Source organism: Tetrao urogallus (genome assembly GCF_951394365.1).
Source record: "Tetrao urogallus genome assembly, chromosome: 16".
In the NCBI taxonomy this organism is placed as follows: domain Eukaryota; kingdom Metazoa; phylum Chordata; class Aves; order Galliformes; family Phasianidae; genus Tetrao; species Tetrao urogallus.
Genome location: NC_136829.1, coordinates 690,050 through 715,239, shown reverse-complemented (window position 1 = coordinate 715,239; position 25,190 = coordinate 690,050). Strand labels below are relative to the sequence as shown.

At 46.2% G+C, this 25,190-nt stretch overlaps 1 protein-coding gene across 2 annotated transcripts; it reads left to right on the top strand.

Moving 5' to 3' along the window:
• Positions 1 to 1,261: 1,261 nt before the first annotated feature.
• Positions 1,262 to 20,671, top strand: RBL1 (RB transcriptional corepressor like 1; the record flags this gene model as incomplete). 2 transcript variants are annotated; one of them, XM_079543455.1, is made up of 22 exons in its annotated part: positions 1,262 to 1,402; positions 1,478 to 1,611; positions 1,730 to 1,930; positions 3,022 to 3,086; positions 3,174 to 3,302; positions 3,416 to 3,576; positions 4,291 to 4,340; positions 6,957 to 7,143; positions 7,929 to 8,095; positions 9,678 to 9,790; positions 10,279 to 10,382; positions 10,797 to 10,934; positions 11,830 to 11,994; positions 12,155 to 12,290; positions 13,652 to 13,918; positions 14,846 to 15,024; positions 15,959 to 16,135; positions 16,633 to 16,704; positions 17,062 to 17,146; positions 18,390 to 18,556; positions 20,075 to 20,239; positions 20,501 to 20,671. In XM_079543455.1, the coding sequence occupies 22 exons, from the start codon at positions 1,262 to 1,264 to the stop codon at positions 20,669 to 20,671; spliced, it is 3,174 nt and encodes a 1,057-aa protein (XP_079399581.1). The 2 variants fall into 2 exon arrangements, with proteins under 2 accessions (XP_079399581.1, XP_079399582.1); XM_079543456.1 differs by lacking the exon at positions 1,262 to 1,402 and having other exon boundaries at positions 1,559 to 1,611; positions 14,900 to 15,024.
• Between the last annotated feature and the right edge of the window lie 4,519 nt (positions 20,672 to 25,190).

The window sequence follows — 25,190 nt, the reverse complement described above, 5'->3', positions numbered from 1 at the left end:
CACTCATAAGGAACAGGGTTTTAAGTGGCGTTTATTTAATTAGCCGGCATGCTCTATACCTTGTTCTTATTATCAGACGTGTACGCTAAGTCTCTGGGTGTTTAGGCTTCTCTTTGACTGCTACTTTGTGACCCTTTTGCAACCCGATATAATCTGTGGATTACTTAGGCTGTAAGGCATTAAGTGGCTTCTTATAATTTTCCATCCTATCCAAAAGAAATGCCAAATTGTCGCCGGTTTCCATGGATACTCACACGAACATCCATCCTCCACCAAATGTGCTAACAAAATAAATGGTCTGTGCTCTTGGACATGGATAAAAAGAAAAAGAGAAAAAAAAAAAAAGATTTAAAGGTCAGATTTTTATTTTTTTAATTTAGTGACTAGATGATGCTTATCTTTCAGACTTGGCAGAGCCTTGCTACAGATGTATATAATTTTTTTCAGCAAATATATGTGAACGTTTAATTCACCTGACTCAGTGATAACGGTTCCTCGCCTTTCTCTCGGCACGAGCGCCGAGGCCCGCCGCTCTCCCATAGCGGAGCGGAGCTCGGGCGGCGCCGCGGCTCCCAGGGCTGCCGCGGCCCCGAAGGCACGGCGGGCCGATCCCAGAGCTCTCGGGGCGCCTGGGGCCGGACGCGAGGCCCCGAGAGCGACCGCGGCAACGGCCGGCAGCCTCCGCGGGACGGAGCGGAGCCGCGCTCTTTGCTGACGCCGCAGCCCCGTTCGGCGCTCCGAGGCGCCAAATAACGGCTTGCGACGGATCCGCGCCTCGGGACCGCGCGCCTCAGGAAAGCGGGTCATCAGCCGGAAGAAACGCGCGGAAATTCCCGCAGGTGCGCGAGGACGAGCGGGGTGGGCCGGTCTTGCCGCCCGCGCTGGCTGCCCCGCGCGCCTCGGCGCCGCTCCTCGCGAGCCGCACGGCGATGCTCGCCGGCCGCGCGCGGTGCCACACCGAGGGCCGCCCCGCGCCCGAGGACGACAGCTCTGCAGAGCGGACGCAGCGCGCGCGCGGCCCGGCCCCCGGGACCAGCCTTCCCTCGGGCGCGTCCGGGCTCCGGAAAAGCGTCCCGAGCCGGGCCGTTCCGCCGCTCCTTGCGCTCGGACCCGCGCGGAGCACAACCGCTCCTACCCCGCGCCCCCTCCCGCTTCCCGCCCGTCGGCGCCGGCGGCGCCGGAAGTGGCCGCGCCCTTTCCGGTTCGGAGGTTTTGGCGCGCTGAGCGCAGCTCGGCGCCGTGGCGGCCGTGCCGGGCCGCCATGTCCCGCACCGAGCCGCTGCCCGAGCCCGAGCTCGGCGCCGCCATCGAGCGGCTGTGCCGGGAGCTCAACCTGGACGCGGGCAGCGCGGCCGAGGCGCTCCGCGACTTCACGGCGCTGCGCGGCACCTACAGCCTGGAGGTGGGCGGTGGGGCCGGGCGGCGGGGCCGCGCCGTGCCGAGCTGCCCCGGCCCCACGAGCGGCGTTGCCTTGCAGGGGGACGCGCAGCACTGGCTGGCCTGCGCTCTGTACGCCGCGTGCCGCCGCAGCGTGCTGCCCACCGTGGGGAGCGGCCTGATGGAGGGCAACTGCGTGTCGCTGACCCGGATCCTGCGCTCCGCCAGGCTCAGGTGCGCCGCTCGGCCCGCACGGGGCAGCGCTGAGACAGAACGGCGGTTAAAGCCGGTGATAACACGACGGTTTCTTTGTCTTTTTTTCTTTCTTTTTTTTTTCCTCTTCCCTTTTAAGTTTGATTCAGTTCTTTAGCAAAATGAAGAAGTGGATGGACATGTCGAATATGCCACAGGAGTTCCGGGAGCGGGTGGAAAGGCTGGAGAGGAACTTCGAGGTGTCCACTGTCATCTTCAGGAAGTTTGAACCGATATTTTTGGATATCTTTCAAAATCCTAACGAGGAAACTTCGAAACCCCAACGGAGCAGGAAGCAGAGGTACTGGGGAGCTCTCGTGTGGCTTTACAACGGTTTTACAAATAAAGAGAGCGCTAGTTGTGCTTTAAAAAACAAGGCCGAGTTCTGAAGTGACTGAGTAGAAATGCAGGGATGCTCAGTGCAGGCATAGGCAGTGGCTGAGACCAGGCTACTGTCCCTCCTTGCACTCCTCACAGTGCTGCATCAGTGGACTCCAGTGAGCGGCTGCTTTATGTGAATGTCGGGTGAGCGCCGGCCCTTTTGTGGGAGCAAACTGCAGCCAATGTGCTCATCTGTATGACATGCAGCGACTGGTGCTGTCATCTTCCTGATGCACGGAGCACTTCTTAATTAAAGGGCTTCATTCTTTTTCTGCATTGACTGCATGGCTGTCCCTGGTAGCTCTGGTGAGGATATGACCTTCAGCAGAGGAAGCTGAGCTGGCTCAGTGCTGGGGGTTTCTGCAGCCTCAATTTGGTCTGGATGTGAGGGGGTAATTTACAGTAACCCGCTCTGGTGTGGCTCCTTATGCACATACGGGAAGGGAGCTGCTGCTGCAACCAGTTTTGCTGAGCCTGTATGAGGAGAAATGTCCGTGCACTGTGTTCATGTACCTTCATCAGAGCAGCATTCATTAACGTGAGCACGCAGCTTCTCTGTCGGGTGGTTTTGGTTCATCTCTACTTCTAGAGTATTCACCAGAAGAGCTGCAGTCGAGTTGTAGTTGCATATTTTGAAAGGGTGTGCGATGCTTTAGTAAAACGTTTAGGAGAAAGGTGCACTGCAATTGACAGAGCCCTCAGCAGTCTGCTACATGCAGCTCTGTGAGACTCCTGTCACAATTGCAACATTACCAAGGTGGTGCCTGGGGCACTGACCACAGACAGCTGTTGGCTCAGAGCAGTCGGTGACGCTGTGCAAAAAGCTGTGCAGAGCAGTCCAGGAGGCTGCAGTGAGAGCTGCTCTGTGTGCCGCCAGCTTATGGTGTGCCTCTGTGTGCCCTTGTGATGTGATGGCTCCGACTGTTGCTTTGAGCAGAAGGAAACTCTTGCTAAGCAGTGCGCTTCAGCTTCCTGGAAGCAGAGACTGACTCCTGCCCCTCTCGTTGACAGGCGGGTGCTGTGTGGTGTTAAGGATCTCTTCAACTTCTGCTGGACCCTGTTTGTGTACACTAAGGGTAGGCTTGCGTTCTGCAGCCGTGTGTTTCTCATGCATTCTGAGTTATGAACTTCTGTTGCCTGACGTGATGTGCTGTCTCTTCAAGGTAATTTCCGTATGATTGGGGACGATTTAGTAAATTCCTATCATCTGCTTCTGTGCTGCTTGGACCTGGTTTTTGCAAATGCCATTTTGTGCCCAAATCGAAGAGATTTGCTAAATCCGTCATTTAAAGGTACGGTGGGGATAGGCTGTTCAAAACGAAATGCGCTTTGTTCCTTTGGTTATTCTTTTTTTCAGTAAAGTTGAAGGTTGTCATTTGTTTTTCCCTCTCCTTCCCATTCCCAGGCTTACCAGCAGACTTCCATGCATCAGAGATGAAAGCCTCAGAGGACCCTCCGTGCATCATTGCCACGCTGTGTGAGCTGCACGATGGGCTTCTCGTGGAAGCGAAAGGAATAAAGGAGCACTACTTCAAGCCGTACATTTCGAAGCTGTTCGATAGGAAGGTGCGTATTACTATTTGGAGGACATGTGGTAGTGTTTGTACAGATGGTCTTGTCTTGAGCATTGAAATCCTGCATGTGCTGGAGGAAAGCGCTCTGGTGGGCGTGTGGACTCGTGTTGGTTCAGGTTGCTCTGCGTTTCAGCGGGAGCAGAACTGAGCTCTCCCTTCTAACGATGCATGCTGTAGGGCCCCCTCTGTTTTGGCTCTTTATGTCAGTGAAAGATCCTTACTTTCTTGGCAGTATGGAAGCTGCACTGTAGGTGATCAGCTTTTTTAATGAAAGATGTTATGTTGTGGAACAGCTGTCGTGATTGTCTGGGTCCCAGTGTGTGTCTGGGGTAAACGCAGTGCTTTGAATGAGGAGTTGGGGTCACAGATGGAAAAACTGTGCTGTGTGGGTTTGCTCCTGGAGAACTTCTCCAAGCTCCATAGAGATGTCTGTAGTCATCAGACTAGGAAGCAGGTTGCTTCCTCCCTGCCGGGGCGCAGAGCTAACAGCGCTGCTCCTGAGCTGTGCGTTCACCACAGCTTGGATGAGCTGAGCTTTGGCCTGGCCTGCGCCTCTTACCAACAGCACTGTGCTGCTCTGGTCTGGGCAAAAGGACAAGTCTGGTTGTGCTCATTGTGCTTTTGGCAAGGACCGTCTTGCTGTCACGTTGGTAGAGATTTTGTTTGATTGATGATGTAAGATATTTCTGCTTTTTTTTATTCTTAGATCTTAAAAGGAGAATGTCTGTTGGATCTTTGCAATTTTACAGAAAATAAGTAAGTGACAGTGTGCGTTTTTAATCTTGGACTTGGGTTTCTTTCTTGAGTATGGGTCTTTGAATGCTAAATCCCATGTTTTCCGTATCTTACTGTATCTCACTGCTTCTGGTGATTTGAGAAGCAGTGCTGTTCCTTGCCGAAATGCTTCCTGGGTCTGAGATACCTCCAGTATCAGAGGGTGAGCTGCAGAGTTTCTTTCTTAATGTCAGGTCACAGAAAGGTGCTAAGGCTCTGGAGCAGGATGCCCAGGGCAGGGCTGCATTCTGCATCCCTACAGCTATTGCAGACGTGTGGATGTGGTTTAGTGCTGGCTGATGGCTGAACTTGATTTTTAGGATCTTTTCCAGCATAGATTACTCTGTGTTGTTCTGGCAGCTCTTAACCTGTGTGTAGTCTGAGCAAGTCCAAGCTCTAAAACTCATGAATGTGTTACTATGCATACCTCAATATTTGCATGTGAATAGGGAAGTATTTAGGATTGTTTCTTAGTCTCCAGGTAAGTGCATACATTTGTGAATGCAATGGGAGAGCTCAAAAGAAAAAGGAGCAACAATTGCAAAACCACAAGAAAAGAGGAGGGAGGCAAACGGAGCTGTTTTGGGAACTTCTAACATTTAATTCTCAAAAGTAATTTAGATGAAAAGATGAGTCGCAACTGCTTTGTTCTGGATCCCACAAAGCTTTTTCCTCTTCCACAAGCAGCTAATAGTTCAGTTCTGCAAGGGGAGGTTTTAGCTGTGCCGTCTGCTTTCTGAGAAGCGTGAGCAGGGACTGCCCTGCTGCAACGTGCGGAGCATTCAGATGAAGAAGTGCTGCTCTGCTCCCTATGGAGCAGTGAGCTGCACTGGTATCCCTGCTTAACCACTAATGGTGGTAGTGGTTACTGCCACTCAAATGAGGCGGCGTTCCCTGTTCTTTACTGAATGACACCTGAGGAAACCTGCCTGTGTCTTTGCCCAAACAGGAGGTTCTGCAGCCTTTGTCAGGTTAAATGTTCCTCTTCCACACGCAGGTTAGCTGGAATCAAGGAGCCAAAGGAGCTGTTCAGTATCATGTCAGTGGTGATTCGAGGAGACTGAAGCTTCAGTTCCCTTCCTCTGTGCCATTGAGGGAAGATGCCACTGAGTGCCAGGAAGCCAAAGTAGAGCTCAGACTTAACACAGCCCCTGCTGCTCTGCTTGGGCAGAGCTTTAACTTCTGATGGGCTCTTTCAGTACTGTTTGTCTGAGGTGGAAGCACGTTTTCTCCCTGTGCGAGCCCAGTGACTTCTTTTCAGGAGGAGTTTTCTGTTCAGTGAGTGGAACATATTGAAGTCCAACTCATTCATGTTCCTTGTGACAAAGAAATCAGGATTTGCTGGGAAATAGTTAAGCAGCAGCAGGAAGACACAACTCCACCTGATGTTAACAAAGCTCAGTCAGTCTGCAGTTGTTTTGATTTGGGAATTTCTGTCAGCATTTTATAACCTGCACTTAGACTTCCACTGCCCCAGGAGCTCCATTCACATCTGGATTCTCATCCTTGTGAAGGACTTGCCCTGTATCTGTATTTCACAGATGGCTCCAAGCTCTGTTCCAAAAAACCAAAATGCTGTCCAGCCCACTGCGTGGGCACAGTGCTTTCAATTCAGAACCCACCCTGTGCAATCATCAGACTTTTCTGAATACCAACACTGGTATAGTAGATCTCTTTCCATTCCCTGCCCAGAGTGGTTCCATTTTCTTTACACATTGCTATGAGATTTTATGTCAGTTCACTTTACAGCACAGAAGGGAATGGGTACAGGAATGGAAGCGGGGAAAGGGCTGTGGCAGCCTTGGAGTGCATCACCGAGTGCCTCGTGGTCCCACGTTCCGTGTGTACCTACCAGGTTTTCAAGACCTTTAGGAGATTTTCTTCTAGTGTGTGGAACTAATTTAATGCTAATTGCCATCGAAGAAAGGCAGTTCTTTTTTCTACTTCCTCAGGAAAGTGTAAGGGAAATGTAATAATTCTGAAGATGTCTGTGTTGGTGAATGTCGTTTGAAGCAAATGCATCCTAGTTTGGCAGGTTTCAACCTAAGATCCCAACATTTCTGGATCAGTTGATGGGAAAATTGTTCAGAAAAGCCAGATTCCATGTATGTATATATTGTGTGTGTGAAGCAATTCAGCTGTGGAGCCTGATGCCTTGATTTCAGCACTGTCTGAGATTAATGCACTGCGTGGGCATCCCTGCCTATGGCAGGTGGCTTAGAACACTGTGATCTTTATGGTCCATTCCAGGCTGGATGCAGCTCTGGGCAGCCAGGTCTGGTGGTTGGTGACCCCGCACATGGCAGGGGGTTGAAACTAGGTAGTCATTGTGGTCCTTTTTAGCCCAGGCCGTTCTGTGATTCTGTAGCTCCATGAAGCACTGGTGGGTGAAGAGCAGGCCGTGCAGTGTGCTGCTGTGGGAGGCTTGGAGCTGAAGGCAGCCAAGCAGGGCTGTGAGCAGGCTGCTCACGCAGGGGAGCTCCATGTAGAAGCACTGCTGCTACTGAGAGCGTGAGAAGCGCTGAGTTTGTGCTGGCTTCACTTCTGTGTTTGTTCAGCAGTTTAACCTTTGCTGTAAAACTTTGGCTTCTCTTCCAGCAAAGCGCTGAATAAAGAGTACGAGGAGTATGTTCTAACAGTGGGGGACTTTGATGAGAGAGTTTTCCTAGGAGCGGATGCTGAGGAAGAAATTGGCACTCCTCGGAAGTTTCCTGCAGATTTGCAAGTGGGGAAAACAGCAGCGAGAGCTCACGTGGAGTGTCACCTTCAGCAGCACTTCGAAAAGGTGACTCATGTAACTTATTTTCGGGGGGACTACTCCTTCCTTTGGAGTCCAGTTCTCCCATCGTATGCACTTTGAATCCCTGAGATGACTTGGAAAAGCTGCATCCCTTGAATGGTTTGCTGGGAGGAAGGAGGTGAATGTCACTCACAGGCTTAGTCGGGCAGCCTTGCTAAGAGAAATTGTGGTGTTGTCTTTGCTAATGCAGGAAACAACTGCTCCTTGAGCAGGGTGGGAGCACTTCTGTAGGTGAACTGGTGTTATTTTGTCCAGGAAAAAGTGCAGGTAGTTAAGACCTCCATATATTGACATAGAGTTATTTCATGCTGCTTGCCCAGTAAGAATACCATGAAACCTTTACACTGGATTAATTTGTGTTTTCCTGTGATTCTTTCTGATGACAGGAAAAGTCAACCTGTTCTATGAAAAATAGCTTTCAAGACACGAAACCAAAGCCTGACTCCTCTGCTTTGGTTACAAACAGCAGCTATAAGCAAAGTCAGCATTTCGCTGTGTTTAACAGCGTGAACTGTATGGAACGAAGGGGGTGTATGGGAAGATACCCAACTAATAGCTTTCAAACTTGGATAAGAGGATTGTATGTATTTATGGAGCCCAGCATTGGGAAAAGGAACTAATTTTCCACAAGTCCTAAGAGCACAGACCTGGCAGCCTTCTTTGGCAGCATTTTGATTGTGTTATTTTAAACTTAGATGTGATTTTGCAGGAGATGCTGTTTCTGCACCACTTCTATTGGTTTTTTTACTGATTATCCATCTCTCTCTCAGAAGAGGTCATTTGCACCTTCAACTCCTCTGACTGGAAGAAGATACCTACGAGAAAAGGAAGCTGTCATCACTCCCGTTGCTTCAGCCACACAAAGTGTGAGTCGGCTGCAGAACATTGTGGCTGGGTTGAAAAATGCCCCTAGTGACCTGCTTCTAGCTGTTTTTGAGTAAGTACATCCACTGCAGCTGTTCTCTAACAAATGCAGGCTCATCTTTTCGTGATTGGGGCTGCTTTCTTTCTCAGATTGCACTTTCTTGTTTGGTGCAGTGTATTTTTTTTTTTTTTGCTTCTGTTTTTCTATTATTTCCAGTTAATGGGTCTTGATGTCAAGTAGAACATTGTTTTTTAAATGGTCCGTACTTCTGGAGGAGAGCTGGACCCCCCATCCCTGAGGGGTCACCAGCACCATCTTCATTCATCCCTTTCAGCAGCTGTATGATACTGGAAATCCTATTCAGTTTTTGCTGAAGGCAGCCCCAGGCCTTCCTCACCACCATTTCTGGGAGCAGCACTCTGTTCTGCAGATCAGCTTTGGCCTCCTGGATGCACGTCTGTGTGCTGACTGCAGTGACACGTGCTCAGAAACGTTGGTGTGTAAGCAGATAAATGCACGCAGTGCAGCAGTAAAAGGTGGACCAGTGTTGCTTCATAGCAAGTAAAAATTTAATAATGCATAATCATAGAGCTGTTGGGCAGTTGTCTGACTGTCTGTGAGTCAGTCTTGCTGAATAGTGGTGTATGGGCTCTGGATTTTTTATTTATTACTATTTTTAGTGATAATGGGTACTTAGTATTAGCACTTAATATCTGACATGTAAAAGTAGTGTTTTGTAGCGACCTTCATGAATAGATGAGGATAGTAATTCTAGTTCTCATCTTTGGAATTGTGTCTGTTTTGAAGGTCCTTCTAACAGATGTTCTTAGAAGTTGGGATTACAAATGCTTGGAAGGATGCGTTTCCGTTTGGCAGGTGTTGTGTGGAAATCCAGTGTTATTTCCATCATCCTCTTAAAATGCCTCTGTAATCTCTCGTGAAAAACGTGTTCATTCAAGTAATAACCTGTCAGTAGCTGTAAATATTAAAACTTAGATGAGCATTGAGAAAAGCCTCTGATAATAAATGCGTTGAGGGCTTTTCTCATCCTGAACACGAGTTCTGCAGAGGCTGGGATATACTTTGGCTGACTGGGAGGAGTAGAAGAACAGTGGTTTTGATTCTGGAATGGTCCATGCTTCTGAATGTTCTCTCTTTCAGATATAAATCCCTTGTCAGAGTAACTTTTAATCAATTAGAAGGCTTTGTTTGAGGAACCCATTGTTGCAGCGCTGGCTTTTCAGCATAACTCAGTATCTGTGTTTGCTACCAGTCCTGAGCCACTGTCCTCTGAATATGGAGGCATTCAGAAAGGCGTCTCCAAATGTAGAGCTTCTCTGGGTGCTTTTCCCAGCAGTGTCTGTGGGGGTTCATCAGTGCCCTTCTGCCTTGCTTTTCTTTTTGAAAGCTCTCACGCCTTGCTCCTGCTGATACATTTTTTTCTCCTGATTGTGCTCTCAATTTCTCTTATGTTGGCTGTGAAATCTGTACAGCTGGAGAGAAACAATCTTTCCGTGTGATGTTTCCCGTGATTTATGATGTTGGGGTTACTGTCTAACAGAAAGCTCAGGAAAACCAGCCTTGTTTGTTTGTTTGCACGGGATCAGGACACTTACTTACATGGCCAAGGCTTGCTTCCTGTGTTCTCCTGCAGGTCTTGTGCACGCAGCCCTGCAGAAAGCATCGTGAACAGAGTGAGAGAAATAGGGGAGACGTTCTGTCACAGCTACACGCAGCCGACAGACGAACTGCCAGGATCTCACATAGGTAGGAAGGTGAAATGCGTGGGATGTTCCAGAACGTAACGCTCAGCCTGTCCCAATACGTGGGGGACTCTTTAGCAATCAGCACTCCCAATCAGAAAAGTACTGCTGTTGACACTATGATGAATAGTATCTTATTACAGAATTAAAAGAAAGTTAAGTTCAAAATGAGATAACAGGAGAGTGCTGAAACTTCAGAGATTTTAACAAAAATTGATACTTGTATTCCTAAAGATGAAGGAAGTGGAATACGACTAGGAAATGCATTGCAACTGTTTCCAAGTGACTTCAGTATAAACATTAATAATCCTCTCCAGTATTTCCAGTGTGCTGCTCTTGTGACTAGCATGTATCAAAGGATGCTGTGTTCGTTTGCAGGATGCGTATATGTGTGCTGTGCTTTGTTAGAGGAGCCCTAGTATGGGTCAGTGCAGGCTGAGGCCGTTTGTGGAAACAGCACAGGGCTTCATCAGCATTGGTTTTAAATTTCAGATTTTGCTGTAAACAGATTAAAACTGGCAGAGATATTGTACTATAAGATCTTGGAGACTATAATGGTACAAGAAATGCGAAGACTGCATGGGAAGGACATGACTGTAAGTAAAGAACCTGCAAAAGAGAACACTTCATAAATCCTCTGTGGGGGGATATGTTCAGATGGTTCCAGTACAGATCAGTCTGCAGACAGCAACCCATGTGTATCATTAATGTTACACACATCCCATGCGTTTCTCTTTTAAGTGTAATCTGACTACTTTTGAAAATTGTAGAGATCTGCCATTATTACATGAATTATATCCTAGCAGTAATTATACTCCTTGTAGTAATTATTTTAAGGGATCATCCCATCTTTTCCCACCCTAAGAAGTTGTTGTTTTGGAGGCTCTGTGAGCGTGGGGTTTCTTAGATTAATACTGAGGTGCCTGTGATTGTGCCTGGAAGGCTTTTCACATACCTGTGCCTCCATTTCCATAAGCTCAGGTCATTGGCATCTTCTCTCATCCCTTAAGGCTCTCTTGGAACAAGATGTGTTTCACCGCTCCCTCATGGCGTGCTGCTTGGAGGTCGTGCTTTTTGCCTACAGCTCTCCTCGCACCTTTCCCTGGATAATCGAAGTGCTTGACCTAAGGCCATTCTACTTTTATAAGGTAAAGACATACTGTCTGAATCTGCACTGAAAGTGGCACGTTACTGGACTGGCAGTCTGAGGCTGGTGCTCTCCTAGTAGTCATGTAGGAGAGAAACAGATGTTAACGTGTGCCTTGGCTGTTCTAAATTCTGCCTGTCCGTAACGTTACCTGGGATGTGTAATGTTTGAGTTGAAGCTGAAACTTAAAGCAAGTAAACCTTTTTGTAAATGGTTCTTCACTGTAACTTGCTATTAATAAACTTCTAGTTCTTTTCATGTGCCCAGCTGAATCTGATGCACCTGCTCATGTCTGCCTGGCTGTAACACAGCATGTGCTTTGTGCATCCCTTCTGTATATGCTCAGTGTGAGAAGGGGCCTGAAGGTACCCTGCGAGCAGTTATTCTCTACTAACAGGATGCTTGCTGTCTATTTCCAGATCCCCTTTGGCAAAGGGAGTAAAAAAAAAAAAAAAAGCAATTAATTTGTACTTTTAAAAGGAAATAAAGGAATGTGTTTGGGCTTGATACATCTATTTCATGTATATCTGTGTGCTTGTATGGACACAGGACAGCACAGCTGCACTGAAATGCAGAAGTAGGATGTTGAATAGAGGCACAGAGGCCTTCTGTTGAGGTGTGATGTAAGATGAAAAATCAGAAAGCCAAGCTGCCAGAGGAAGGGCGGCATTCAGGGCAGAGTGTTTGGGGAATCTGCTTCTGTGGGTGCCTTGGTGGAAACTGGGTTGCTCAGGGGAGTCAGAAAGGGCTGGGGAGGGTTCAAGGGTGAGGGGGAAGCTGGAGCGTTCCACCTTGAAGGGAAGTTGGGAACACAGTCCTGAAATGAAAAATGGTTTGGTTGCGTTACGCAGGAGTGGTTTGACTTTGCTTTCATGTGAGTGCCTTGTTGCTGTTAGGTAATTGAAGTACTGATTCGGTCTGAAGAAGGACTTTCCAGAGACATGGTGAAGCACCTCAACAGCATCGAGGAGCAAATCCTTGAGAGCCTTGCCTGGACTCGGGACTCAGCACTCTGGACTGCTCTCCAGGCTTCAGGAAACAGGGTTCCCACCTGCGAGGAGGTATGTTATTTGTTTTCCTCTACTGAAAAATTATCTTCTTACTGCTGCTTTGTACAGAACACTGTTCAAATGGAACAGTTTATGCAGAAAAAAAGATATTAAAGATTTGGGACAAAGGAAAGCTATTTGTTATCTTACACTGGTTTTTCTTGTTTCTCAGGTAATATTTCCCAATAATTTTGAAGCAAACAATGGAGGAAGTGGGCTTGGGCATTTGCCTATGATGCCAATATCTCCTATAGTTCATCCTCGAGTAAAAGAGGTTCGGACAGACCTTGGCGGGAGTTTAAGACGGGGTACGTTCAGAGCTCCTCATATATGTTGGATGTGTGATTTTATTTATTCAGTTCTAGTCCCAGTTGATCAAGAAGTCCAGATGCACCCAGTCAAACCCTTGTGTCTTTTACTAGCAGCAGTCATTGGTCATCACGCTTCCTGTGTGAAGCGGAGCAGGACGTGCCTTTGTGTAGGTGCAGGCTTACCTGACTTGTAGGATGAGTTGTCATCTGGTAGCTTTGCAGTCTTTGTGGGGGTTGTGGGGGTTTTTGTTATTGGGGCTGTTTGTTCTTTGGGGTTTTGTTGTTGTTGCTGTCAGTGAATTGGACTGGATTTTTGGTTCCTTTCCTTCAAGTATAACCTTTTCTTTGCAGTGTCCAGCATTTTTAGTAGCTCTGTTTCATTCTTACCATTCTAATCCTTCAGACCACGGTCTCTCTGCATGTTGTCCTACTGGCTCAGTGATGGTTGCCACTGTCACCCCTTGTTACTGCATACTGAGATGACAAAACTGCATTTAGTCCTCTTCATACTGACCTTGCTTTTGCAGGATGGGAGGATGATAATTTGTCTGCAATATTCTTTTCCTCTGAAGAACTGCCTTGCTCTTCCCAGGCATCATGTAAAACATCCTTAAGGGTGAGGATGAAGGGTTAGTGGCAGCACTGCTGTTGCTTTTTCCCACTTCACTGGTTAGGATGAGCTGCTTTCACTCTTTCACTGTATCTCATACAAGAGTCCATGAGTTCTTGCTTGTGGCGCTGTGATGCTGTTGTCTTTTGTGTTCATCTGGCAAATCATGGTACAAAACTGTTTTTTTTTTTATTTTTTAACTACTCAAGTTAGGGAAGTGATGTATTAATGGTTACTGCAGGTGTTATGGTGAGTGGTTCAGTAGAAGGGAGATGGTACCAGGTTCTCACACACCTCTGTCCATCTGTACCAAGTGTTCTTCCTAACTTCCCATGGAAGACAGTGGGGATTGGAAATGTTTGTTTGCTCCTGGCACCCAGCAGACCATCCTGGCAGAGGAGAAATGAGGTGTCCATTGGTTTCTCCTTGCTGGTTAGCCAGAAAGCTTCTGCACCATGAGGAGTGTTCTTTCCACAAGCAGCACTGGTAGCTTGGTTGCTCCTGTCTTTCCTGTTGCTATCATATTATGAAACCAAACTGTCTGGGGTAACTACAGAGTAATAAAAATCAGTTGAAGGTCTGTAGGTCTCTATTCATATTGCCAAGAAACAGCGAGCTGTGAGATCACTTCTTAACCAGAATTGATGCATTTCAATCTGTTGTTATCTTCTGCCTCTTCTTGTGCTGCAGAGAAATATTCCCGTTCAGCTGCTCCACTGAAGATTGTCTTTTCTCTTTTGCTCACCAGACACTCAGCCATTGTCACCAATCTCTGTGCATGAGCGCTACAGCTCCCCTACAGCAGGAAGTGCCAAGAGGAGACTCTTCGGAGATGACAGCCCCAAAGAGATGCAGATGGAAAAGATTTTAACAGAGGGAACCAAGTTGACAATTGCTCCAGCATCAAGCATTGCTGCTGAAAATGTGTCCATCTCTCCTGGGCAGACAGTACTGACTGTGACAACAGCAACGGTAGCAGGAAAAGCAGGACAGAAAGTTACTATTCCACTGCATGGTATGAGTTCTTTCTGGTTTTCTTCCACGTGAGATGCTATGCTTACCCTTAAGATCTGGCTAGGTGGACCACACGTCTTGTATCTATTTTTCCTTATTTAAGAGAGCACTAACAAAGCAAACAAGCAAACACAACACCAGAACTTAAGCTTTTGTGCTAACATCTCATTCTGTGCTTTAATGTGATATCTGACAAGAGTTCCAAGGATTCCACCTGGCAAACAAAGTTGTGGAGTTCTTCCTTCTAGTTAAATCTCATCACAGGTTAAGCATTGGTTTGTTTCTCAACTCTAATAGTGTTATCTAAAAAGATTCTGATATTACTGAATAAGGGCTGTGTATAGACATTGAGCAAAGTAGTGGGGGGTTGTTGCATTTGTTTTTTGTGGGGTTGGCTTTTTTGTTTTACTGGAACTGATGCTTGACTGTTTCTTAGGACGATACATGAGAAATGAGGTTTTGTAGCCTTTCTGAATTGCAAAATCTGTGTCTTCATATAGGAAGACCAAATGAAAAAATCACTGCTTTTCATGTTTAAACAGACATTCATTAAGAGAATTTGACAATTACAGAAACTAACGTGGACTGCAGATAGTCAGATTTACAAAATAGTGTCAGAAAATGAACACCAGTGCCCGTCACTCCCAGAAGAGTGATAGGCTGACTACAGAGATTGCAATTTCATGTAAACCTCGTACTTTGAAGATAGTTTCAGAAGTGATTATTCGCAACCATACTCTTCATTTAAGCATTACCAGAAATGTACTTCTCTATTATTTGTGAAGACTCGGTCTTCCTAGTGCCCAATACAGAAGGAAGAAATATCTTCTGTGTGAAATATTTGTGAAAGAGTTCAGGATTTACAGTTCTGTAGTGCATTGTCGTGGCTGCCAGCAGTTCATTTCTTGGGTGCTTGTGTCATCTCCAGGTATCGCAAACGAGCTGGGTGGGATCACTCTGGTACCCATCTCAATGAATCTAGGTCAGGCACCTAAAATAGAGGCTCAGGATCCCTGCCACCCTCAGGTGAATCAGGATCAAGAAGTGCATCTCTCATCAGGAAACAAACCAAAGAGAACAGGATCCTTGGCGCTGTTCTACAGGAAGGTGAGCTGTGACAGGAAGGTGTGACTTACCTCTGCGGCTGTGCTGAAACTCCATGCAGTACGTTACCTGTCAGTCTTCACGTGCCTTGCCTTTGGCTTGAAGAATTCTCGTATTGCTGGGAGAAGGGAAAAGCTATTGTAGAGAATTCAGTAACCCCGTTCACTTTCTGCCCTGTGCTATCATTACACTGTTTTGTTGGGGGTTTTTTTGTTTTTTTTTTGTTTTTAACTCAGCAGCTTCTGTAGGAGACATTGCCGGTTTGTAATTCTCTTGTTATTGCCTCTCACGTTTGCAGAAGTTAGATGCATCAAAAATGAGGTTGCCCTTCTGTGTTTTGGTCATTCAAAACTGCTGTGTTTTGGATCCTGTACCAGGAGATTCTCTTGTTGGCATTTTTGAGATCTCCCCAGTACTGCGGATCTTTCTTGCGCATGGCCTCAGAAATCAGGGATGAAAAGCATGCTATCTCAAAGCTTCTAGAAAGGAGGAATTTCTTGAAAAGAGTAAAGGAGTAAAAGGAGTAAGTTAAGAACCTACTTTTTTTAGGGCAGGAAGGTTTATTCTTACTGAAGATGTTCTCAGAGATTTTCTCCTTTATATCCTAAACCGGAGAGGGATGGATTTGAAGGTTGGACTGTTTGGTGGATGAAGAACTGATTGGATCAGCGTAGCCAAGGGTTGATTGCATCCCACTGTAGCGAGTGAGTGATGTAATACAAAAGGAATGGAATATTTTCAATCAGGTTTCCTATAAGCACCCAGTATTTGCACAGAGTTGACAATTGAGTATTTGAAGACATTCTTGTGGGCAGAAGGAGAAAACTCTGAGGAAGCAAAGTATTGAAAGATCAAACAGCTGCACTTGGCTTTCACTTCTGCAGGATAGGTTAGGCTCAGTTGGCTCCATTCATTGCTGTGTGTCTTTCTCTTGTAGGTTTACCACCTGGCCAGCGTGCGCCTGCGTGACCTGTGTTTGAAGTTGGATGTGTCCAATGACTTGCGCAGGAAGATCTGGACGTGCTTTGAATTCACGTTGGTTCACTGTGCTGATCTAATGAAGGACAGGCATTTGGACCAGCTTCTCCTCTGTGCCGTTTATATCATGGCAAAGGTAACATATGGGCTTAAGGAATTAGAGTTTTATTTCAGATGAAGGTGTAAATTGGATGGCTGGAAGACCGAGTCCTGTGTAGCAGACGAGCAATTCTGACATGTGAAAGAAAACTAAAATAGTATGTGTGTGTATGTACCCGTGTGGTGGTTTGTTGAGTATTTCCTCATTTTCTACTTAGAAAAGTTGAGACACGTAGTTTTCAAATTCACAAATACATCTTCTGATGGAATAATGCTTCGTTTTTAATTTTTAGTATTATTGGAAGAAAAGTTGGAGGAGGGATAATGTCTAACAGGCAACAAATAGCTTTACTATCAGAAATAAAAAAAAAAAAGAATGCTTGAACATGGAAATGTGTGGTTTTGTTCATATTCCCATCAGCATATTAATGCTCATGGAAGATCTGTGTACAAGGAAGCTAATTGAGTACACTGCACCTGAGCAGCCCTGTCTTTCTGTTTGCGCTCTGCCTTCAACAGCCTTTTCTTTTCCAGGTCACCAAAGAGGAAAGAACTTTTCAGGATATAATGAAAAGTTACAGGAATCAGCCACAAGCAAACAGCCACGTGAGTAAATGATGGCTCCTTTCCTTTGTATAAATGTTGGACAGAGGTGGCCTTCAGATGATTCTGGTGATAATGGAAAAGTTAACTTCATTGCTCTCTTCATTCTTACTCAGATGGATTTCACCTCATAGGATCACCAAGGTTGGAAAAAGCTTCCACGACCATCCAGTCCAACCGTCACCTCCCACCAGTGCTTCCCACTGACCCACGTCCCTCACCACAACATCTGACCGTTTCTTGAATGGCACCAGGGACAGTGACTCCCCACCTCCCTGGCAGCCCATTCCAGCGCCTCATCTTCTGTCTTTTCTGTTTTCCTTGACAGCAATGTTTTTTCCTCTCCTCTGTGTCCTGTAGGTTTATAGGAGCGTTTTGTTAAGGAACACTTCTGCCAGTGTCCCTGTGGAGAGAAATGCGAACCAAGACGTACAGATGACAGAAGGTAAGTAAGGCCATCTGACATTTTTTTGAAATGTGTTTGCATGCTTTTATGAAGCTGAGCTGTCAAGTGATAAAGAGAAAGGAAGTGAGTTTTAGAGCTTTAAACATAATGAAGAAAAATAAGTATATTGCTGACAAATAAACTGTTTTGTCAACTGCCCTCCTGCATTAGAGAGAGAAAACATTCTTCCCAGTTGGAACAAATGTTCAATTTTGTTTGTTTGTTTTTTGGTGGGTTTGTTTGTTTGTTTGTTTGTTTGTTTGTTTTTAAGGAAAAAAACCAATAGGTTCAGCATCCTGTCCAGCAGCTGCCTGCACGTTGCTGATAGATTCGTGCCTCCTTTATCTTGTTTCAACTCCTGTTTTTTAACAACTTTTGACAACTTTGTGTTGTAACACAAGGCAGACGTACTAAAGAATTACAGACACCAACTGAAGGAAGGTTTTATTTATTTATTTATTTTTAATGCTTTCTTTCATACTGCACTGATAACAAGAGGCTTTCTTTTGTGATCTTGTTTTGCTTGGTCAGTAGTATGGAGAGTGAAACAGGATGTTGTGCTCAGTAACGGCCTGACTTGAGCAGGCAAGAGATAACATCAACTTGCTGTGCAGCTGCAGCTTTTTTCACTGAAGCACCACAGAATTCCTGAGATGGGGTCATGGCATCCATGCAGTAGGTGTGAGTAGAGGAAGAAGCTATTTTTTTTTTGCCAGCTGACGACTAGGAAGTTTCACAGAAGCTAAAAGCTGCACATTGTCAGACTGCTTAAAGCACTGTTGCAAGTTTGAATAGCACATAGCTGAGTGTTGGAAAGGTGAAGGTTCTGAGTACCTTTAGCATTGTTCAGCACCCTGGCTAATTTCATTATTACTGTGCTGGGATTGTATAGCAGTCCATAAAAGATGAACCAAAAAAATAGAAGGCTTTTTACTACTCCTTTTAAAAATAAAGAAAAGGGATCAATACTGCTTTACTTCCTAATCCTAAGCTGGAAATAGCTGTAGCACAGATCTGCATTATCCACTTCAGTCACCATCCACTGGTCTGCTGGCAGCGATTCATAACTCCTCCTGATGTTCATAACCACCTACAGTGCATCTTTGAGGCGTGTTTCAGGAGTTCATCTTACTGACTGGTCAGCTCATGAACGAGCTCTTGTCAGTTGGATGTCTCAAATTTAAATCTGAAGAAGTCAATTTAATGCCGCATTCTAAAATCTGAAGCTTTGTCTTGTAATCAGACTCATCTGTGAAGAGTGGAAATTCCTTGGGAAGATCAGCAGAGGAGAACTGCACTGAGCTGGGAACAGAGGAGAGAGGAGATCTCATTAAATTTTACAATGCGGTCTATGTAGGAAGAGTAAAATCTTTTGCACTGAAGTACGATGTCACAAACCAGGATCATGTAGTAAGTAAAATATATTGGAACTTTGCTTTAAAAATCAGACGCTGGTTTATTCTGTGTCAGGTTTTTGTTTTGTATTTACCTGGCATGGTTACAGAAGTCACAAAGTGATGCTTCTTGTAATGTTTGCAGCCCTTCAGGAGCTGTGCAGCTCAGTTACAATGGAGATAACAGCCTTAGAAGGATGCTGAGGGGCACTGCTGTGGAAAATGGGGCTGGCTTTTCTCTTTGTAAACTTCCCTTCTGTAGATAAAGCTGCAATGAGGGGAAAGCATCACGGGCGGTACAGAGGGAGAAATAAGATTGGGAGTTTTCAGAGTCGGGAAGAAAGCTTGTTAGCACCAGCAGGAAGAGTACAAGAGACAGATCTGCTGGCACTTAATCCGTTAACACGAGGCTGCCACAGCCCAAGTGCACCAACATTTGGCCTCAAGAAACTGGGGTGTGAGAGTGTGATTAAGCAGCGCGGAGAACTGAAACTGAAATTCAGTTCAGTTTCCTGGTAGGAAGCATTCTTATGTGCCAGGCCTGTGAGTCAGGCAGAGTGTTTTTGTGGTTTAACACTTGAGGGACAGGCAAAAGTAAATGCATTGTAATCTTCATTTCCAGTAAGTGCATTACCCATCACTTCAATAGCAGTTGCTGAAAAGCAGGTATGAGCTGAAGGGGCGAATGCTGCTCTGACAGACTGTTCAGCTACAGCTGCTCCAGGGAGCCCAGTGGCACAGGGAAGTGCTGGTAGAGATGTCTAAAGTAAAAGCATAAAGCAAACCAACCCAGTTTACAACCCCATTTTCAGTTTCTTTAGATAGCAGTGCTCATTTGCTCATGTGGCTGTGTTGACGCATCCGAAAAATACATAGTTTGCTCCAAAAGCAGTGCCTCCTGTTATTACTGTGGACACTGCAGCAGGTACAAAGAGCACAAGAACACTGTTGGACAGAGCAGATCCTACAACACACCGTTTTTCAAAATATTCACCACTGTTGGCTGTGCACATTCACAAGCGATGAACCAGAGCCTGCATGCTGCACTCGTGGGGGGAATACTTGTAGGGGCAGAGGTGGCCCGCTGTCAGCACTGCTGGAACACACCACCCACCTCTCGCTGCGCTCACATCCACTGCTGGTCTCCATAGATGTTCACATGTTCATGATGAACGTCACTGGAGGCCATTTTTTTCCACACGGAGGAATTCAGTCCCCCCTGTTTGCTCCATGTGCGCTCCCGTGTCACACACTGTTATGTCAGACAGTTCCATATGGCAGCAAAATGGAATGGGAGATCAGTGGGAAGGTTCCACTCGTCTGTCTCTGACATCATGGGCCAACATCATAAAACAGGAGGCGTTACTTTTGGAGCTGCCTTCGTACATTTGTTCTGTGGATTCTTGCTTGGTTGTCACACTGCTACAGGATAAAATGTTCTACAGAAAACCCAGAAGTGTGGCTGCATTGCCTTTTTGTGAAGTTACTGCTGTCTGGTAGCTCCTGATTCATCTGGGGATTGGTCCTCTTTCAGATGGAAGCCCCCCCCTTGTCTCCGTTCCCCAGCATTAAGCAGCAGCCGGTGTCTCCTCGGCGGATCTCTCAGCAGCACTCTGTTTATGTCTCGCCTCACAAGAACAGTGCCTGCCTGACGCCTCGAACTGCGCTCCTGTACAAATTCAATGGGAGCCCTTCCAAGGTAAAAATGAAAGGGTTGGAAGAGGTTGATCTGGGAGAGGATGAATTCATCTCACCGCTGGAACGTGCTCTGTGTTGGTGGGAATCCACTGAGCCTCACTTTGCGGGGAGGGGTAGAGTTCTTTTGGAGCGTTCTTCACTCGCTCAGCAGAGAGGTTCAAAATAATAACTTCTTTAGTTCTCAGCTAATTGAGAACCAAATCGGGTTTGAAATGAAGTCATAGTTACTCATGTTACTTTGTTCTTAAATTGTCGTTCACAGAGTTTGAAGGATATCAACAATATGATAAAACAGGGTGAACACAGGAGTAAGAAACGAGCAATAACGATTGATGGCGACACTGAGCCCCCTATGAAGCGACTCTGCCAGGAAAATGATGATGTTCTACTGAAGCGCCTTCAGGATGTTGTCAGTGAAAGAGCAAATCACTAAAGCTGCCCGTTTTCTGTGGGATCTCAGAGCTATCTTGAGCAGGTCGATACAGCAATAGTGCTATTACTTCCTTACAAGATGTGGTATATGCAGGCAGCTGCCTAGTTTGGTTAACATTGAACCTCTGACTTCCACAGGATGCAGGAAGCAAGAGATAGGCAGTAAGGAATGGAGCATGGAAGGTGGTTTTATTCCCAGAGAACATACTGTACTGTAAGTTACTCTCTTTGAGCCATTTTAGGAAAAGAGTGATCTGCAGAAAGCTGTGGTGGATGTTCTTGAGCCTAATCTAGAGCATTTCAGTTCCGAGTGTAACTCAGCTTCTGGTAACCATTTTATTTTTGGAATTAAAACGGTAAGGAAATGAGTGAAGTCGGTTACGTTTCTCAAGCTTCCGTACTTGAGGTAGAAACTTTGAAAGTGCCTTATTTCTAAAATAATATGGAGTAACTGAAGAGGAGAACAGACTGATTCAGTCTCAGAAAGAGTGGAACAGTTCTGAAGCGTGTGACTTTACATCCTGTGCCATTGTCTCCTGTCAGAGCTTCAGCAAAAGCGTATGTTGCAGCATGGATCAGAGCGTAGAACGTGAATCAGGAAGCAGATGCAGCAGTTTAAATTGGACACCGGCAACTGGAAAAGCACAGAGATACCTTTCTGAATAAGTCTGAATTACCCTTCTCCTGAGCCAGTGAGCACTGCCGTGGGAGATGCTCCTTTCCAATGGGAAGCTTGGTTGCTGCCTGGCTGTAGAAGCTGTGGATAGGAATTGCAGCTTAACTGCAAAGACCTACAAGTTGGTTACGGTTGGAAAGAGAGCTTGGGCTTCAACTGCCTTACAGCTGTTGAAATGTGGAAATTCATTTAACACAGTATGTAACTCTACATTTTAAGATCTTACTCTCTTGTTGTGTAGTATCTACACTGAAAGTAAACCCATCGGATAAGGTATGTTTGTATATATGACTTTTGTAGCTTCTAAAGGATTGCTTTCATTGGAAATGTGTAAGTTCTTATTTCTTATAACGAAAATTGTTGTTAACACTGAGGGATTTTATAGGATTTATTTTACCAAAACTGAAAAAGTCAAGTTTACTGTAAGTCAGTATTTTGATCTTATTTCTTAATTGCATTTGAAGTTAGAGCCATACAGAAACTTCTCAGCACTGTACTGTGTGTGTGTGTGTGACGCTGGAAAAAATAGCAGTTCCATAGCATTTGTGCTAAGGGCTCTGTTCACTTTGTTTGCTTTGTTTAGTACATGCTGCCAGGTCTGCTGTGCTGTGCTTACAGGAAGAAAGCTTGTGTGATCTCACACATCTGGCCAGCAGCCATGGAAGGAGTATGTACATGGGTATGTGCAGGGACCCTACTCAGCAAGGATAGGATGTTTACAAACCAGTTCATTTGGGTCTTTAACTACTTTGATTTTTGACTTCCAAAGAAAAGGTGCTCATTTCTGAAAGGTGTGACTGTGGGGTAATGGACACAGATGCACAGAATGCAGATTCTTCAGTTCCTTTAATTTTATCCAATTTGAATATTTGTCTTCAGATGGTGAGACAAAATGTACAATAGAAACAAACTTTGTCTTGATCCACTCATCTCTGCAGTTACAACCACATTCCCTTCAATGCATAACCCAGGCCCTAGAAGCCTCCTGCATTGTAGGGGAAATTAGGAATCCTGACTGAGCCTTACCTGCAGGATCACTGCAGCCCTTATGGGTGATGAATATAACCTCAGGCTTACCAGGGTTACGTTCTTCAGCAGTATGGCGTGGTAAGGACGAAGCTGATTCAGTCGGGATGTAGCATCTCTGGAAGATCGTTGATGATCCCTTGGGTTGGAAGGGGCCTCAGGGATCCTCAAGCTCCATCCCCCCACCATCTCTTCCTACCACACGTACGCCTCCTGCACTCCTGCAGCCTTCTCTGGAACGGCAGAGAGCTGATGGTGCTAAGATCCTCACTGGTGTCATTAAGCACAGTGTTTTTTCATTAGAAAAATGGATGTACTACAACTGGATGCAGTTCAGATTTTTCACCTGTGTAGGTGACAACATGAAAAACGTTTTTGGACTTGCGGAACAGCTGAAGCAATGTATGTGAAACTTTTCTAATGGTTTAAAGTGCCTTCACATGTAAATATGTATTTTATAATAAAAGTATTTTAACCTCTGTTTTGTGTGGTCATTCACTAAATCTGTCTGCATCTCCTGTAATATCAAAGACCTTCATTTTTGTACCTCCTCACATTTCCTCTCTATCTTTTTCAGTTTGAATTTATCTTTTATCTACCTGAAGTTTCCTCCTGAGATTTCTCTGGTGTTTGTGCTTCAGTCAGATGTGGTTTCTGGGAGGAGACTGAGAAATGCTCCTGCTGAAGTAAGCAAAGAAATGCTGCGCAGGGGCGGTCCTGCAGTGCCCGGCGCCCCTGCCCAGCTGAGCACTTAAATGCTGTGGGCTCCTGGCTCTTGGGCTCCGGCTCTGCAGCCACGTGGGCAGTGCTGGACAGCCCTCATCCCACAAGTTAAGTACGTTGAACGTGTTCAGGTTTTTACTGGCTGGCTTTATGGTGGTTTTCTTCCTGTGAACATACACAAAGTTGGTACCAGCTCAGTGCTCAGAGCTTGTTGAATTTTGCCCATGCAGCTACTGAAGGAAAAAGTGGGGCAGTGTGCTAGTGTAAGTAGTACTGAAATCTTGGCACCAGAGCTTCAGAGTCAAAAATTAGTTCCAAAAGACAAATTACAATGGAGATAACAGCCTTAGAAGGATGCTGAGGGGCACTGCTGTGGAAAATGGGGCTGGCTTTTCTCTTTGTAAACTTCCCTTCTGTAGATAAAGCTGCAATGAGGGGAAAGCATCACGGGCGGTACAGAGGGAGAAATAAGATTGGGAGTTTTCAGAGTCGGGAAGAAAGCTTGTTAGCACCAGCAGGAAGAGTACAAGAGACAGATCTGCTGGCACTTAATCCGTTAACACGAGGCTGCCACAGCCCAAGTGCACCAACATTTGGCCTCAAGAAACTGGGGTGTGAGAGTGTGATTAAGCAGCGCGGAGAACTGAAACTGAAATTCAGTTCAGTTTCCTGGTAGGAAGCATTCTTATGTGCCAGGCCTGTGAGTCAGGCAGAGTGTTTTTGTGGTTTAACACTTGAGGGACAGGCAAAAGTAAATGCATTGTAATCTTCATTTCCAGTAAGTGCATTACCCATCACTTCAATAGCAGTTGCTGAAAAGCAGGTATGAGCTGAAGGGGCGAATGCTGCTCTGACAGACTGTTCAGCTACAGCTGCTCCAGGGAGCCCAGTGGCACAGGGAAGTGCTGGTAGAGATGTCTAAAGTAAAAGCATAAAGCAAACCAACCCCTGCAGCAAAATAAATCTGCCCTCCTCCTGGCTCCCACCAGCTGCCTTGCTCTTTATTTCTGCAAACTCCCACCAGGCCCCCCTGGGGCTGTACATTAACTTGATTCTCACCACCGCCACCAGCCTGCACCAGGCTGCAGTCAGAACCTGGGTGCACAGCAGAAGGGAGGGGAGGTGGTTTTGTCTGCATTTATCACATGTAAACAAGCAGGAATGGTTTCTGTGTCTTTCCTGTTTCTCTCTGCACTTCTCCCATTAACGCTGTGCTGCTCAGGCCAACGCCCCAGGCACTGCCTTTGCTTTCTTCCCTTCCTACTAGAGAATGACACTGGTAACCCCTGGGCCTGTTGCTTTGTGTCCATCTGATTTTGGCACATCAGCAGGCTTTGCATTGATTCCAGAAGGTTATCTGGCTGCTTCATGGCCCAGAGGCCACGAGATCTCTCTTGTTTGTTTCTTCTTCTGAGCCAGTTCTGTTTTTCTGATAGGGATGAGCTTCTCCTCCTCAATAAGACCTCAGTTCCGAACACTGTCCCGCTCAGCAGGGAGGTCTGGGGGCTGAAAGACAGCTTGGAACAACCGAGCAGTGTGGAAAGGCTCAGCCAGGTGCTGAGCACTGCGTGTGCTTCCCTGGCAAGTGTTTAAGTGAGAAAACTCTGTTTGTTAACAGAAGCAAACTGCTATAGCATTACAATGGCTCTGCTGCTCCACAGAGAGACCTTGCAAAGAGCCTAGGAAGAGTTTGTTTGTTTATTTTTGCTACATCTTTGAGGAGTTTATGATGAGAGCACAAGGCCTTACAGAAAGTTGTTTTAGGCTGTTTGGAGCTGGGCTGCATGCCTGAGGAACATCAGGCTGTGCTCCCATTGCCCGCTGTGGTGGGGGGAGAGAAAATGCAATGAAAAAATATTGCGGGGTTGGGATAAGAATAGGGCCACTGCTCACCTGACAGCATCAAAGGTCTCTCCCATGGATGCTGCCCTTCCTGAACTGATCCCACTTGGGCTTCCCATGGGCTGCAGCTCTCCAAGCATTGCTCCGCTGTGGCTCCATACCATGGGGCCCATCCTTTAGGCACTGCTCCAGCTCCCCCAGACCCTCTGCTCCCTCCAGCTCTTCCCCACGGGCTGCAGCTCCATCCCAGGCC